The 18589-nt window shown below is 40.6% G+C and overlaps 1 protein-coding gene across 1 annotated transcript in view; it reads left to right on the top strand.

The window, feature by feature from the left end:
* Sorcs3 (sortilin related VPS10 domain containing receptor 3) overlaps positions 1–18589 on the top strand; it is a 596124-nt gene that overhangs the window by 484950 nt on the left and 92585 nt on the right. The window contains exons 9-11 of the mRNA XM_021151815.3: positions 2797–2976; positions 12890–13036; positions 14561–14663. Coding sequence (XP_021007474.1) covers positions 2797–2976; positions 12890–13036; positions 14561–14663 — 430 coding nt within the window. The remainder of the gene's footprint in view (positions 1–2796; positions 2977–12889; positions 13037–14560; positions 14664–18589) is intronic.

Below are 18589 nucleotides of genomic sequence, written 5' to 3'. Positions count from 1 at the left end.
TCAGAATTCCAGCCCAGGGAATGGTGCTACCCACAGTGACTGAGTCTTCTATTATTAACTAACATAACATAACCTACCCGCTGGTATGTGCAGAGGTCTGTTCCCTCCCCCCCCCCAGGTAATTATAGCTTTGTAGTTGACTATCAATATTAACCATTGTACTTTGTAGTATAACAAAAGCTCTTCAATGAGAGAATAATGACAAATTTGATGAGGCTCTGTAAGTCATTTTGATCACACTGAAGTTATATCTTCAGTAACATGGTGCTTAAAGTATTAGCTTCTTGATTCAATCTCAGTAATGTCATTTGTCATCTGAATGACTGACGCATGAAGTACTCCTTGGGAGGGCAATACAGAATCTTATACATGAGAGATATTTTAACTTCTTATGCTGGAGGCTGAGGACCTGCTCATGAATTGGCATAGCACAGGATAGCACTTTCTTAATATACACTCAGAGTAAAGCTGGTTGCCTCTAACCCTGGCCGTTCCACGCTATTCTAAGTCGCTTTCTTTCCACTTACTTTACATTAGTTTAGTCTGAAATAACTTAGCTCATTCATTTTTATGACCAAAACATCTGGGAAAACCCCAAGCATCTCTATTGCATTTTTATCAGGGTAAGTGAATTTAATTCGGATTTCCTGCAGCTGCTCTTTCCCCTCCTACTGGGTTCTTGGGCATTCATTCCATATCTACACAACACGATTTCATCCGAGGGATTTTAGGAGTAAAACTTCTTTCAATTTTAAAGCAGTTCAGCAGAAACCTATAATTCTACAAGACATATAAGCACCAATGAGCAAGTTAAGCCTGAGTCAAAATGACTTAGAAAGTTCAAGGCTAGAGGCTACTGACAAATGACCTCTAATTAAATGTCTAGAATGTGTTTGTCTACTTTTTCTGCCTTCCAGTTTTCAAGATCATATGGCATATTCCTCAGTAGGATGGGGGAGGGGCTGGCTACAGTGCTGACATTGAAGACACTGTTGCTCTTTCAACTTGAAATGGATTCTGGGAAAGGTAGACCACACTGATTAGTAATTTGCTATCTGCCCTGGTTACTGCTGCTGCTGCTACCAGTGCACTTCACAGATACAAGTGTGGCTCTCCATCTGTGACCTGTTACATGGCATGCACACTGTATTTATGCATTTTAATGCCATCACTTTAAACAGATGTTTAACTGTGCCAACATGTCCTCCTGAAAAATGCATATATTTTTTTGGTATGGACTTGAATGTGTCATTATTATGCAGTGATTTGAGTGCCTGTGGTATGGTTTTTGTAAACTAGTTTTGAATTGTGAACCATTCAACTGGATTTTAGGAATAATACAGACCAGGATTAGAAACTAAAACAAATGCAAGGACTGTGAATGTCATGCTACCTTGTAAGGAGCAGAGCATTAGAATACAGATTTTTTTTTGCAGGGTGGAAACCTTAATGGTGCCACATCCATATAGCAGCCTAGAGAATCAGGTTTTCATACAGGCCCAACTGACATTTGCAATCAGTCTTTACTGTACTGCTTGCTAGTGTAAAAGCACGGGTAACTTGCCCTGATAGGAGTGTTTGTGTCTAGATTTACTATATGTTGTTATGCCATGTTCGGTTGATATCCCTGGAAGGCCATCTCTCTCTCTCTCTCTCTCTCTCTCTCTCTCTCTCTCTCTCTCTCTCTCTCTCTCTCTCTCTTCTGAAGGGAAAGAGAGGAGGAATAGATCTGGGAGAGAGAAGACAGCAGGGGAAGGGGGAAGAGTAGAGAGTGGGAAAATTGAGGTCGGGATGTAATATATGAGAGAAGAATAAATAAAGAAAAAGAGAGAAAAAGATCACGGATCTAGAAATTACACATTCAAATGAAACTCACCATTATGTCAATCAGACCCTTAGATAGTCACAGTCTGGTTCTGTCATTCACTATCTGTGCAATTTGGAGCAGTTTGATGAGCTTCTATGTGCCTTAGTTTGCTCCAGAAAATGATAATAATCATGCTATTTCTATCATTGGATTATTTGACTTTTAATCGGAAAAAAAATTGAATGACAGAATAGAGCCCAAGTCCTAGGTACTTTTTTTTTCACTCCTTGGGAAGAAAATTGGAATTCGTGGAGGCTGATACATACGTCAGCCACTTGTCTCACAGTGGCAGTGCTTAGACCCACACCCAGGACACCAAGTTCCAGGTTGAGTGTGATTACTGGCCAAGCATATTTTTTTTAATCTCATTTGCATCAGGCTCTCTATCAGCTTCACTTAGATAACACATAGAACTCCTGGACACAATTAAGTGACTCGTGTCCATGTGTTACGTGAGGTTGGAGGTCTATGGCTGGACCTACTCGTCTCATTGCCACCTACTTGATACTGAGGATTCTTAAGGAAAGCACTGAGCTGCAAGATTTAAAACCATTAAGTGAAGATCAAAAGATGGAATAGGGCCTGCTGCTCCACATGTCTGAGTGTCCTCCTAGATGGCTAGATGCCTCTGTTAGCACTAACACTACATTTCAGACATAAACATAAAAAATGAGCAGGGACGAATCCCTTGGAACCACGGGAAATGAGGCCCACTAAAGCCCCTTACAGCCATCTTGCTGTCACTTAGCAAGGAACAGAAATCGTGATGCTCACGATTTATAGCCTCGGTCCAACACAGAACTACTTAACGTTGCCTATAACTCAAGATTTTCCTCAACCATTTCACAAGTCACGGGAATTACCTGAGGTCCCAGTGGGGAGAGAGGTACAGCACTCTACCTTCTCACAGGCCATCTGTCTCATTATAGGACATGCACATTATCAGTACCGATGAGAACCAAGTGTTTGCAGCCGTCCAAGAATGGAACCAGAACGACACCTACAACCTCTACATCTCAGACACACGTGGGATCTACTTTACCCTGGCTATGGAGAACATTAAGAGCAGCCGAGGTCTAATGGGAAACATCATTATTGAATTATATGAGGTATGTAGCCAACATTCTCCCTCCCTGGATTGACCTTTCCTTTTTACGTTTTTTTTTTTTTAACTTTATAAAGCACAAGCACTATACTCCTGTGTTTGACCGCAGCTGTTTCACGTGGCAGTTCCATTTTGAGGCAAGGGATGTAACCTCTTTGTACTCCAGTGCCAGAGAAATAAAGATACAAGTGCTTGTCTGTAGTATTCATGTGAGGTGAGCTATGCTGTGTGTAAGGGATCCACCGTCTCTGTAAGGTCAGTGTTTGCACATGTATGAGCATGCCAGAACTAAAGGCCCACAGCATACATGATGTCTTAAGGAGCCTTTCAAAACTCCATGCTTCCTGCTATGTTTCTTTCTAGAAAAAAAAAAAAAGAATGCTATGTGCATGCAGAAATTATTTTTAAAATGATGCTTATGAACATAATTTAGAGGAAAAGAAGGAAAATTTTAAAAAATCCTTATAAAAGAGTAAATGCCACAACATGGTATAATGAAAAATTTGCCTTGATATGAGTGATATATATAATATATATATATATATATATATATATATATATATATATATATATATATACCCAGTTCAAAGGACACTTTCCCTAGGAAATCCAGAAATCAGAGAAAAATTCCAGACCCTTAGATATTTGTTGTTTCCTTATGTCTTTAAAGTCAGGCATGACTTTTTGACAGTTCTAGAAAGAGAAGTGGTGAAATGATCCGGTTATTCTAGGGATATGATGGGCTGAATTTTGTAGAGTGTGCCTTATGTGGCAAAAGAAAACTGGCTGGTGCTTAAACTCACGTAGGTGGTGACGAGCAAGCTCAGCTCTGGCTGGGCTCTCAGATTACCGGGATGAGCTGTGCTCTGGTGGATTTCCCTCTTGTCAAAGCAAATGTGGCTTTTGGAGTGGAAACAGAAGAGAAGGTTCAGTACATGGCCCTATGGCATCCTCTGGTTAATGTTCGTCGAAGTTCTGGCATCTGTGTTGTCTACTTATTCACCACCTAGCTACTACAATGTCTCTACTCTCACATCCCATTCCCAACTTCATATCTCAATTGTTTATTTACCTTTTTTTTATATATTTCACTGAATCCACTTAGTGCTGTCCATTACTGCACAAGTACAGGATCATCTACTGGAACATGGTAAAGGTATAACATATTACATTCTTAAACTAAATCAAATCTCCCTCCCCTAGCAGGCACTCTGTGTCATCAGCAACTTAGCCAGGGCTGGGAGATTATGTTACCTGCCCCCATGCATGCTGGGGTACCCACTGCCTTTATCTTGTGAAAATCTAAAAAAATTCTCTCTAACAAAGAAGGCTTATTTGAAGAAATATTCAAGTTTCTTCCTAGATTTGTAAAGACTGGCAGCAAAGTCTATGGGGTATAGGTAACTTTGATAAACTTTTATTCTTTACCTTTACTCTAATCAAGAGACAGAAATATACCTTCGTTATTAACAATAAGCTACAGCCTTGGGTATAGTTTAGAGGAATATCCCCAAGATTTAGAAGACTCTAAGAATAAATATCCATGCCCCTAGGCTCTCACCCAAATCAAAGAGTATAAACCTTGCTGCAGATGACCTCATAGCAAAATAAATAAATAAATAAATAAAATAGAAGGTCCATCTGGGGACCATGGTGTCCATCTCTAATCTCAGCACTCTGAGAGCTGAGGCAAGAGAATCATGGGTTCAAGTCCAGTTTATGATACATAGATAGAACCTGTCTAAATAGGTAGGTAGGTATGTATGTAGGTAGGTAGGTAGATAGATAGATAGATAGATAGATAGATAGATAGATAGATACAAAAAAGGAAGAAGGAAGAAATCACTATTTTTCCATTTTTGCTCTTGACATGAGGGTGAGTTTACCATTGTGCTTTTCATTCAGGGAGCCTGGGTCTCCTTGGTGATTTAGAACCTCGAGATGCTAATCTGAAGCAGGGCATGAATCAGTATGAAGAATACTCAGATCCATGTCATTTTTTTCTCACTCCTGAAGTTAGTCTTGTGCTTTCAATGTCACTGGGAAAAATTCACGGTGTTACTGGTTTTATTGAGAAGAAAGCCATAGTACTTAAGACGATATCTTTAACGCAAGCTCTGTGAGCCTGCTTTCCACTCAATTTGACCACAGTTGATCATGACCATACTTTGTGTTCACACTCTTGACAGAATCCTCTGGGAACTTGGACTTGTCTGCTGGGGTTTGAATGGGTCAGTAAGCAATTTATCTGTTTTACCTGAACTGGACTAGGCCCTAACTGAAGCAGAGAGCAATAAAACAAATGGAGGTCATAGTCTTTTTATCTGTTTCTTTATGTTTGAGATTGTGTTTTAACATATCAACTTAAAAGTCCTAGGACTAAATAGTGAATCAAACATGCCTCCCTAGAAGTGTAATTATGAACAGCAATGAGGTACAGCATGCGTGTATGAATTATTTGTGTAGATTCTAAACCAAGGGAGAATATGATCAGCTGTATATGCCCAGTTCTTTTTCTGAGAGTGACATGTTTTCTTATCAGTCCCATTGACACCCTCTGAAGGAAGTATTGGAGAAGTGTAATCTGCCCCAAATGTTAAGAATAGAATGAACCAATGGATAGGAAGACAGGTTAAATTTTTGATAATGTATGCTAGCCATCCAAATAGTACGAAATAATGCTTGTCAGAGACATGGGTGAAAACTGGATAATTGATTAGATTTCAGATTCTGGAAAGCATTTAATAATGAGTGAATAAATTGGAGCCTGACATTATCTAGACCATGACCATATTGAAGATTTGTAATGGATGGTGCTGTTTTGCACCTGGAGATACGTTCTGTGGTTTGGAGATAAAGCTCAATTTAATTGGTCTCTAGGGGTCATTAGGATTTAACCTTCTTCACTGGAGATTCTTAAACACAGACAGAGAATGAGAGTGGGAGCCATATGGACAGTTAGCAAAGAGAATATAATTCTTTTGGACTTCAAGTGCCCTTGAGTAATACAGCTGGGAAAGGCAGTAAATTTCTTGTCTCATTCAGCCAAATACATACAATTTAAGCAAATGCATTTTGTCTGGTGATATGAGGTCTGATGCGATAATAGCAACCTACTGGGCAGGTCTATGCGATACCTCTAAGGTAGAATCCAGAGTCCACCTTGTATTAGAAGCATCTTTCTGCTGAGTTGTAGGATCACACCCTAGGAGGTTGAATTCTAACTTGAGAAATTTGTAGTAACTCAAAGGTGGCTTAGATTCAGCCAGAGACTGCTGAATCCAAGAGAAAGGGTTTAGGGAGACTGAGTCCAGTAAGTGGAGATCTGTTTTCATGGAAGGTTTGGAGGCATTGTGGAACAGTGGGGTATGGGTTGTAAGCTGGTGGCACAGATTTGACACATACTCAGTATAGCAGTGGGCATGCACACTGGGTTTGAGGTCTTTTTCTCACAATTACATTACCAACAAATATTTACACCTGTGCTCATCCAAGTTAATTTGTGGCTTTATAATGTAATAAGGCATCACAGCTACTTTGATGATGACGAAGAAAGATTACTCTGAGAGAAGAAAGATTCTTTTAGGAGGCTGCAGATACTGGGTTGTTTGGATCCACTTCGACCATCGAAAGCTGCTGGTATTCAGTCCTCCCCATGAGCCTCTTAGGCTGCTTGACAATGCAGAGAAGACAATGAGAGAAATAACTGGATGGATGTCCCCAGCAAGCCTTGGCGCCAAGATTCCTTGGAGAAGGCAGTGGAGACCAACTCCACTGAACTTCCTCTAACCAGAAAAGGCTTATACAATTTTGAGAACTAATCTAGTGCAATAGTCCTCAGTCATGCAAGTTAGTTTGCTAATTTATTCTCTAATTCCAACTTCTAAATACAAAATAACCATTGATGTAGAAAAGAAAGCAGTGTTTGATGGTCAAATAATTATTGGTCTCTTCTGTAAGGTGTCAACAGCATACTCCTTTAAAACAAGGCTGGTGTTGACAGCAAACGGTTGAATGTAGTATTTTGTGTGCTGTTACTTATATTCTGACAGTTTTTCACACAGTGTCTTCTAGTATGTTTTATTTTCATATTTCTTTAAAAAAACCCACAAATATCCATTTCAGAACCCAGAGTTGAGCTAAGAGTTCTTGTTCTGATGGACCTTCTTTGATGCTTTCTCCTACTATTAAGTATTCAAATTAAAACTCCCTGCAACAACATCATTTTAGCATCAGTACCTTAGGCCAACACTGTAAACTACAATGAATACACAACTTGATGTCTGGCATGGTGGTTATGCCTTCAGTCCCAGCCCTTGTAAGTAAGGGAAGCCTGATCTATACAGAGAGCACCAGGCTAGGCAGGGATATATAGTGAGACCCCACAAGCTACATATAGATTTCAAAATTATTATAATAAAAGATTTTTTTTCCACATGGAAGATGTTTCATTGGAAGGGAGAGACAAAGTAATGGCAGAAAGAAAAGAGAGGGGGCAAGAGAAGGGGGCAACAAAAGTTTTAAAAATAAAAAAAAATGAACAGATGAAGCTAAATAGTTATGCATCTGATCTCAGCAAAAATATACAAATTATTTGTGTTTCATATGTGCTCGAGAGAGAAAAAGTGCTCATGAAATATTTTATATTTTTCAGATGGTCTGAAAACTCCAGATTATATTTTATATTTCCATCTCACCTCAACTCATGCAGTAAATTTTCCCCTGAAGAAGTTGATCTAGAGTTAAAATTTATGAAATTAATTATAGGCAAAGGAGAGTCACATACCAGAAGCCAAATTGATTATCAACTCAAATTAATATTAATTAAAAGTAAATAAAATGAAAACAGTCTCATACTCTCAATGGCTAACTACATACCTATGTAACATATGTGGCCAATGGCCTCCATGGGGAGTTTCATAGATATACTATTGGTTATTTCTCTGTGTGGTGACTATTGTTTCCCAAGATCACTATAAAGTTAAGGGTCACATGAACTGAATGGCTTGGCTCACATCACACAACTAGGATACTGTGATGCTATATCTGAAAGCATCCATGTAAGTCTGGCTAAAACGTCAAGCTTTTCCTTCTAACCTTTGTGCTTTTTATAGTTTTTATAAGAGTCATAATTGATATGCAATAAGGCATACATCCTTTGGTATATGTTTCTGTGGATTTTGGTATGTGCCTGCAGTTGTATAACTAAGTTTACAATCAAGATGTGGAAGGAACCCATTCTCCAGAGTCCCCACTTTAATGTCCTCTGGTGTGTACTCAACTTTTGCATCAACCTCTACTTCTGAGAAATAGCCACTTGACTTCTCTGAGGCTCCAGCTTTGCCTTTTGTAGAATGACACTTAGTGGCATAATATCAGATGTAAGCTTTGGAGTCTAGCCTTCCTTGGCCTAGAAGAATGCATCTGAGAGTTATCTGGTACATAACAGGTAGTGTGAATTATATCAGCGTGTGTTCATTTTTATTGCTGAGTAGCATTCCATTCTGTGAGTATGCTGCAGTTATTCTTCATTAGCTGGCAGCAGTTAGGTTGCTTTCAGTTTTGTATGTTTGTGATTCAAACATCTGTAAATACTTACAGGAAGATTACATTTTACTTAAAGGTAGGATTGCCAAATTAAATATAAATATATGTTCATGGAGCTATCAGTGTGATTTTTAAAGTGGCAGTTCATCTTGAGGGTACGAGTATTGCCATTGTTTCACACATTCCTCAACACTTGGTACTATCAGGTGTGTGTGTGTGTGTGTGTGTGTACACGTGTGTACACACCCACGTGCTCATATGCATTCTGATTACAGTCTGGATGCTCTAGCATGGGAGGTTTATTTCTCACTTATCTAGTGACTCTGCTGAAATCTCTATATATGGACACATAAACTGTAACTCTTTGAGTGATTCCCCTATGTCCCAATTCTCCGTCTATTATTTGGTATTTCTTTGCCTTACTTGTCTCTAGTGCCTGTCCTCCATTCTATCTGCTTTTATAACCTTCAGTGACCGTTCTTAGTCCAGATGGATGGCTGCTTATAAACTCCACAGGGACTTTTCCCCTGCAATAACCTTGGTCAGACCCTTCCCGTAGTTCTGATGCAAGGGACAGCCCACGGCAGATCAGACTAATTGCTTTCTCACAGCAGATCCCTTGTTTTCTTTCAATGAGGTCCCAGGGACATGGCTAACAGATGACCATGCCACCTGGACACCATGATCTGCCAAGGGACCTGCAGTCATGTCCCTTTTCACCTCATTCTGATTCCCAGAGGGAATTGTCAGCCTGATACTATTGCATTAACTTTTCCTGGGGGTGATGAAACCAATTGTTTTTTCACCCCAGTTAGGTCATCAAAACTAAGAGTCCATCAAAGTCCAACTTGGTGAGCCTGTGAATTTATGGCACTGGTGAAAGTTTGCCTCCAGGAACATGAATGATCCCTCAAACAGCTGTATCACCAGAAAGTTCTACTTCATCATACATGATGGCCTCATGCAAAGGGCATCATGGAGGCAACCTTTCACTTAACCTTCTACTTCCTAAGTACTCTAGTGTCTTCTAAGATCACTTGTGCTTATAGGAAGGCTTGGGGGTGGGGAGCAAGGACAATGGCTAAGATATCAGATCAGAGTCTTTTGGGTCTGTCTTCATCCTCCTCCTTCCAGGATTGGTCTGTTAACATTGCAATTCATCTACTTATTGTTGTGTTGGCCTCAATTAGTTGCCATGGAAACCTTTACTCTAAGATGGTGATCATGTTATACACAAAGAAGAAGGCCACACTGCAACAGGCACTTGTACCCATGGGCACCATCACATGGTTCTCACTGGACCTTCAGGAACAACAGCAGCAGGCACGCTAAGTGATTTCACCTAACAATGCGATAAAGAATATTTACAGATTTCTAACTTGGGGTGCAACCAAACCATACAATTTCTTGGCCTGAAAGACACAGTGGCTCAATGGCTCAGTGGCTCAAACTGATCATCCATTTGCTTACACAAGCCACGAAGCCATGAATCACCCCAGAAATGACACAGAGACCATCCACACACAAATGGAATGTGCCTCAATTTTTCAGGAAACTTGGGAAGATTGTTGTTGTATTGTGTCTAGCTTCAAGAGAGGCAAGTTCAGAGCTGAGTGAAGAGAGTTCCACAGAAATGCCTCTTTCCTACAATGTCTGGTCGCTATTCACTTTATTTTAACTGTAGGAATTTTTGGTGACTCAAAAAAAAAATTTCCCATCTTAGTGGGATATGGAACAAACATATTCTGTTTGTTTTCCATGCTCATCCTACGTGTGTTTTTACATGCCTGTTCTCAGACAAGGATGTTCCAGGCACTCCCCAGCAACAGTGTGTCATAGACCCAGAGTCAGACCTGTTTATGTTCTACGAGGAAGTGAACAGCACAGCCCTGAGTGTGAGTTGCAGGAGGGCAACTGATTTAGGAGAAAGGTTGGTAGATAGAAAGAACACCAAAAGAAAAAAAAAAAGTTTCCCTTTGGTAGGAGGATCTACAGAAAGAAAAGTAAGATTCCCTGCTCTAGAGGAACTATAAAACATCCAGACTTAATCAGCATCTTTTGCCATCAATTTTGTTGTTACTGATTTTTGTCTGTTAGATTGTTTGTTTTTCTTTTTCAAGACATAGTTTCTCTGTGTAACCCTGACTGTCCTGGAATTCCATATGTAGACCAGGCTGGCCTTGAACTCAGAGATCTGACTGCCTTTGCCACCCTTGAGTACTGGAACTAAAGGCATGTACCAACACTGCCTGGCTTTGCAGTGGATTTTAAACAATAAGGCTGGGGGTTGAAGAGATGTTTGCAGTCTTGATGATGGTAGTTCAAATACCAATATCACGTAACAGGACAGGCACTAAGAAAATGAGTACAATTCTGGCTTCGAGGGATCTGGTGCCCTTTTCTGGATTATGTACACACTCCACATATAATCTCCCTCACATATACAAGTAAATAAATGAAATTAACCTTAAAAAAGACATAGGCTGCTTGGGAATGTGTGAGATCTGAGTCTTCCCGATGTTCACTGACTGGAAGCTGACGAGAAAGGAAGGGTACATCTAGGGACCCATGCCTCTTACATTCTGAGTGCCATCATCTTTACACAGCTTCTCTGCTTCTACCTTCAGTTCAAGGTAACAGTCTAATCATCCCCTCTATCTATCACTGGCTCATTGTCAATTTCTTCTATTACTGTCCCTTTCTGATAGTTCTATTCTCCTCCTGACATCCTCTGTCCCTTTGTTTGAGATATTTTTGTTTGTCTGATTTGAGTTGGCATTCTCTTCCAAGGCCAGTCGGGTTACTACAAAAACCAGCTATAAAAAGCCCTTAGTTCATCAATTAAAGGATGTCATTTAGGAGAAGAGGGAAAAAAAAATCCTCCCTTAGTGAAACTTCTCCTTTCCACCCACTAGTGTTGCTTTGGAGCTGCAGTGAATGGCAATGAACCAGAATCCTTGAAGAACACAGGATAGGGAAACTTAGAAAGGCGAGACATCTCAGTGTTGTCCAGTGTGCTAGTTACTTTTCTTGTGGCTCTAACAAACACCTGGAAAATGAAATTGAGGAGGGGGAATTTATGTCGGCATAAAATTTGAAAGACAGTGCCTCGTGATGGGAAAGTCAGAGCAGCAGAAGAGTGAGGTGGCTAGTCCTGTTGTGTTTACAGTCTGGAAGCAGACATAGATGAATAATGACGAGCTAACATAATCCTTTTTATTCAGTTTGGGTCTCTAGTCCATGGAATCACACCACCCTATATTCAGTATAGCTGTTCCCTCCTCTATTAAATCTTTTTGAAAACATCCTTAAATGTATACTCAGAGGTATCTTTCTATAAGGACTCTAAATATAGCCCAGTTGACAATCAAACACATCCAGAAACCTGCTATCCAACTGTGTGTGTGTGTGTGTGTGTGTGTGTATCTTTCTGTCCAATTTTTACTTGGGTGTATATGTAGCACACAAGTACACATAGAACCCCCCCCCCACATACTCTACCTTGTTTTTAATACAAACACACACACACACACAATTTTATTTATTACACCCACAGATACACACAAAATGTTGTTTATGTTTTGGCTTTGGAATATGCTGGCAATTATACCAATCACTTTCTGTTACAGGAGATTGTCATCCTAAGAATCTTTTCTCCTTTCCAGTATGTAGAGTAAACGTCCAAGTGGAATTTTCGCTTAACCTAGGATGCATTTAATTGATAAATCAACTCCGGCTACTTGTTTTATAGTGCTGTCCTTTATTCCTTCAAAATATCAAGGGCAGGAACATCCCAATACATCAGGAACTCTGGCAAGAGTATTCAGCATTAGCTCATAGGACCTTTGTCAGCCAACCAGGGAAAAAGAGAGAAACCACTGATTTTAAAGTCACCTACAAGATGATGTGTAAACTATACCATGTCATACAGTGAGGTAGAGATGTGCATTGATATCAGCTTTCTATGTTGGATCATCTGCCACATAATGCCTACGTCATTTCTAAGATTTATTAGTGGGCTACCATAAAGGGTATTCGCTTGGTGACTTCCAAATCTGTCTACTAGAATCCCTTGGGCTAACAAAGTTGTCTCTGGAAGGGGTAAAGCCTTTGGTCATTATAAAAGGAACTGTTAATAGTTAACTAAAGATAATAGTCTATGGAACAAAGAACAAAGATAGACAAGATGGGGAGAATCTGATGTGTAAAAGAGAAGGCATGTAAGGATTTGAGATAGGGTACCAAGGTAAACCTTGGGGACTATGACATTCCTTTTATACCCTACTTGAGATATCAGTGATTCTTTCAGGGTATCTCCAAGGCTACCACCTTGGCCCAACATGGGTCTCCATCTCTTACCTTTTTCCTAGGTAGCAGGTATCAAGGGGATATTCCTGGCAAACAAGAAGGTGGATGACCAGGTGAAGACATACATCACTTACAACAAAGGCAGGGACTGGCGTCTACTGCAAGCTCCAGATGTGGACCTGAGAGGAAGCCCAGTGCACTGTTTACTGGTCAGTTCTCCAGCCCTATGTAGAGTTCACAGGGCAGGTAGCTCCCCTGGGGATATTGTATCAAGGGCTCTCTTCCTTCATTTGGAATTTGTCTAGTGTTGAGCAATATTAGGAGCACAGGGCTGTAAGCTCAGACCACTACATGGATTGAATGAAAGACCAATTGCACAGGTTTTCATGTATAAGAAACAATGTCCTACAGCTGTTAGTAAAATAAATATGTGGACAATGAGTCTGTGTTTATTAATAAAAGTGCTAGATAGGACTCAGTAGGGCTAACTCATATGTTAACTGATAGATTGTTCTGTGCTGAATAGATGTCATGGTAAGCTAGGAAGCCCAGCAGGGTCAGGCTACACTGAACTGTCAGTTAACCTATTAGCTTTTGAAAGTCATTTCTATGAGAATGTTGAGGCAGATAGAGTGGGGGACATGATGTGTAAGATGACATTTCTGCTTCAAGGTGCCTTGATGTAAAGATAATTAACACGAATAAAACCATCAGGTCCCTGTTAGTCAATGTTTGCACCAGAAGCCATTCTAACATCTTAGCTATGTGACTGAGTTTATCCTGAGACAAAATTGTCTGCTTCCATATATTCAAAGAGATTTATTAGCCATGTGACTTCTAGACATTGTGTGAAAATCTAGTTAAAATCATGTCTAAGTCAGAAAGAGCCACTGAGCCACTACCATTTTGTAAGTTTTAGTTGAAGTCTACACTTTATTTTGTTTAGTATTTTCTGTGGCTTTAGTTTGGCTACTAGGAAAGTCACACAAATGTCTGCCTACTCATTGGAACAGCTCATGGGATCACTGGTTGGTTCTCTCTCTCTCTCTCTCTCTCTCTCTCTCTCTCTCTCTCTCTCTCTCTCTCTCTCTCTCGTTGAAACTTGATGATTCTTTATCTTAGTCTCTTCATCTAATTTTCTCAATGTCTCAATTTGTCTTTGTCATAATTATTTTTATTTTATAGGTTTATCTCTATATACCACCAAACCCCTTTCTATAATAGGCATAGGAAAGTAAAGTGTTCAGTGAATTTCAGATCATGGTTTAAAATGTTCTAAGTAAAATTATAAGCAGGCTTAAACACACACAAACACAGATGCAGACTATGGTTTGAGAAACCTATTGAGAACCTGGACTTTGTCAGGTAGTTTTCCATTTCACTCTGTTGGATTTGATGGTTCCTATGATATCTGAAAGATTTTCTTCATCCTCTGGGAAGGTAAGGTCTACTAGGCTTCCTAAAGCTAGCCATGAACTAGACCTTGAAGGCTAGATTGACTGCAGAAGAGGGCATTTGATACTAGGTTAGTAAAAGGGAGGAAGGATCTAGGGTGATACTTGGGACAACTTCTAATGTATAAAATGCTGGATCCATCAGGCAGATGGGTCTGAAGCTCAGGATCCCCACTGCTGCTGTCCCTAGATGATACCCATCTGCTCCACCTCTTATCCTGCAGGGCAAGGGTATGACTTGAGTTTCTTGAAATTACACTATTTTCTTCTTCCTTTTAGCCCTTCTGTTCCCTACACTTGCATCTGCAGCTCTCTGAAAACCCATATTCTTCTGGAAGAATCTCCAGCAAGGACACAGCGCCTGGACTTGTGGTTGCCACGGGTAAGAAAAGTTCTCTGCAGTTGTTTTTCACCAAAGGCTTTTGGGATAAAGTTTGTGGCATTCTCGTGGGTGATGGATTCATTTGAGCTTTAGATGGAAACTTCCCAGAAAATGAGCAAGATTGTTCAATCCTCAAAGCCCATCCTGAGAAACTGAGATGCTAAGAGCTTTGGACAGTCTTAGCTTCTAGGTTAATTCATCCTGCCCCAAAGTCCCAGAGGGGTCCTCTTCATCTAGTAAAAGGCCAGCATTCCTGTCAAAGTCAACTTACTGATCAGAGAGACTGTAAAAGGGAATTCTTAGTTTGAGAAAACATTCAGTACAAACTTCCCAGCTCTCCAAATATCAGGAAGTGCAGTTTTCCCTTTACACAGAGGCTACTTTACAGAAGGTTTCACCCCAGAGCTGTTTTTTAATCAGGAGGTCTTTGGCGCAAGTAAAGGTTTGTTTACACATGATTAAGCACTTGGCAAAGAGCCTGGGCAAAGGGGCAGAAAAACTTGAGTTTGCAACATTGGAGCCATTGTCCACTGAGCATCAATCAAAAGTGATGATACAGCAGCTCTCAGATGAAATGAAAGTCTCTGGGGAATGTACCTGGATTAGCATGCATCTGATTTGCATACACCTTTTAAGGAATACATTGTTGACATAAAGTAAGACAGGCTTCTAATCTTAGCACTTACAGCTCTGGTATCAGGGAGCATGCCCCACCCCCAGCCCCAGTGAAAGCACAGGAATTCACATTGACTTCCTGTTCCACCAACCCACTACTCTTACTTCTGGATCCCTTGTTCTTGTAGAAATGGATTCCTCCTCCAAAGCTCCAATCCAATCAACTTTCAATCACTAACAGTCACCAAGCACTTTAATAAACTCAGAGGCTAATAGAGTTTGCTGCCTTCACCGACAGCTTCACTTCACTCAGTGTGGATGACTAACATCACTCTTCTCAGAAGCACCAGAGAGTGAGCTGAGTGCAGGCTCTTGCTTAGAGAGTGATACCTACACCCAACGTCCATGAGTTAGTGCATCAAGGTCAGGGGTTATTAGCCTATCTGCCTCTTATCAAAGTCTACAGGAGAACAAGGCTGGAACAGAATCTATACTTGACAACAGTGGTCACGGATCAAAGTAGACATCTGAATGTTTCTAATGATAGCCCGGCATTGCTCAACTCAACCACTCTGAACTTTTGTGTTTCAGTTGGCAAAGTGGGGATAATAGAGCTAACATAGCTAAATTGAGGGTTAAATGAAGGGATGAATTTCACATGCTTTCAAATGTTCAAGATCTATTGGCTATTCTGCATAAGATAGCTACCATCACCCTGTATTCTTGATGTCAAAGCTGTTTATGCAGGAGAAGGTAGTTTGTTTTTTCTCCTTCAATGGAACCCATAATTCTATGCTTACATTATACATGCAATGAAATTCAGGAGCTTGTTATCCTGCTCTCTAAGCTTAGCTCTGACCCTAACTTACTAGTATGGTGAGTGTGGCTTAGTTTTTTTTTTTTTTTTTTTGGTTTTTCGAGACAGGGTTTCTCTGTGTAGCCCTGGCTGTCCTGGCACTCACTTTGTAGACCAGGCTGGCCTCGAACTCAGAAATCCGCCTGCCTCTGCCTCCCGAGTGCTGGGATTAAAGGCGTGTGCCACCACGCCCGCCTGGCTTAGTTTTTAACTTCTGAACTTCATATCCCCATTTGTAAGACAGAACTAGTTATCTTCCTTATAACTATAGAGAGAAGACCCATCTATAAGAATGGGCACAGTTCTCAGAGTAGGTGACAGGGTATAGACCCCAATCATTCGTAAATTAGTCTAATGCTATGTCTTTAATGAGTTAGCAGGCATTCAAGCATTAAATGTTGAATATTTAGTCATATATATCAAGATTTACTAATTTCTTTCCCTTGCGCATAAACTCCGGAAGCTACTTGCCTGCCTTGGAGCAGTTGGAGAGCTAAGACATAGACAACAAGATCCTGAGATAACTAACATGCTGGGTTTTGCTTCTGCATATCCAGCTTCCATTACTTTCCTGGCTTTCACTGCTGTGCAAGGGGGGTGGGGAGTGTTCTTTAAATACCTACCTTCCATTCATGCTTCTATTCCCTTTCTCTGACTGAGGAGCTCTGGCCTCTGTCTCCCACCCTCCCTACTTACTCTCCTTTCTCACATTGTCTTGAGAACTGGTCTCAAGGAAACTATGGATAAATGAGTGCACTGGGGTTCCTTCACACCTCTAGTTAAGGACCTATCTGGAGAGTCTAATGGTGACTTTTACCAGAAGCATTAGGATTTCCAATATCCTGAGCATTGACTCCTAGGACTAGGGAAGAACTTGCAACTCCATAGCTCACAGCAGTGTAGTCTGAAAAGCATGTTCCTTGCCTTGGTTATACAGCAATGAGCTAGATGAGATGATGGCAGCTCTCTTCAATTCACACATTCTGAGACAGAAGGCAAATGGGAGGCAACATCATGGCCCAGCCCACAATCATTCTTACTGCAGAAAAATGGTTGATTCTGTAACCATCAAACACCATTCACAAGCCACCAACTGTGCCACCTCCATGTCTAACCCATCCCTGCACTGCTTCCTATAAACTCGGAACACACACACCTCATGCTGCCCCATTTTTCCATGCAGTTGGCTATATATGGTTTTGCTTTGTTTTGTTTAGTTTTTCTACTGAGCTCTTGACATCCCTGTTTGTATAGGACCTTTGGCCATCATCTGGGGAAGCATTTCTAACCCAGAGTGCTCCAGAATTCTTTCTCTTTTTTTTTCACAATTGTTGAAGGAGCCAAGAATGGTTGTAATGACAGGAAACAGACAAAAGAAGTTTAGTAAAGCTACCTCAAATGTCAGTAGAATCTTGTTTGTTTACAAACTAAGTTGTTGGTAAGAAATATCCCTGTTTTCCTGTGTCATGCCTCTTTCCTGATTCCTAGATGCCCTTCAGACAGCTATAGCTATGGTACCTTCTAGTATGCTCAGCAACCACACTGCCTAAACCTCCTTCCACTTGGTTAGTGAAACCCTTTAGTCAGGTCTTCCTTCTTTGACATTACCCAAGCTCTTGCTGTTAGAATTGCCAATGGAGTCGCTTCAATTCTCAACACAGCCAAGCATAAGATCACACTGGAAGCATCTACTCTGTTATTCAATCCAGAACCTAGTTTCTGGCCTCTATAATTGTCTATGCATTTCTCTGCATGCTCTTCAGATGATGGAAGATACTTCTGCATACAGACTTTATGAAGTGGCCTTCTTACCATCACAGAGCTGCCAAATCCATCTAGAGAAGCCTTTAAAGAGAGGCTGAAAACATCCGAACCAATGTCTAATGAGGTTAAGAAGCAGTAGAATAGATTATGAGGGGCCATGGCAAATACAGAGCTCTCTCTTCCTCTCCCTACATCACTTCCTCTTTCCCTCTCTATTTTTCTCTGTAGACATTATTGAAATATCTAATGGATAGTGTACACTTGATAGCACATATAGCTACCATATTCTTTTAACCAGTGTTCCCAGTACTAACCGTGGAACCATGACTTTCTCCACCTTTTTTCTTTGTACGTTTTGGCTGCTCTCCCTATACCTATGCCTAAAGAGACGAATTTCCAGACAGATTTCTATCTCTGCAGTGGCTCTCAGCACTTCTCCCCCTTCTCCCCTCTCCTTTTACACCTACTTCCTGAGCCCTAAGCACCAGGGTTATTTTTGGAAGCTAGAGTGTCAAAACAAGTTGGCTAGCTGTGTGCTCCTTGAGTCTGATGGGAGCTTGACAAGCTGTAGAGCCTGGCTTTAATTTCTCACTTTGAAGTATTAAATGTCAGGAGATCAATTAACATTTTCATTATTGCATTTTTATTGTGCTCTTATTTAGGTTACAGATGTGTGGGAGCTAACATTCCC

Source organism: Mus caroli, unplaced genomic scaffold (genome assembly GCF_978045245.1).
Source record: "Mus caroli unplaced genomic scaffold, Mus_caroli_1 scaffold_20, whole genome shotgun sequence".
Lineage (NCBI taxonomy): Eukaryota > Metazoa > Chordata > Mammalia > Rodentia > Muridae > Mus > Mus caroli.
The sequence above is the reverse complement of the archived record's forward strand: the minus strand, read 5'-3'. Positions and strand labels throughout refer to the sequence as shown.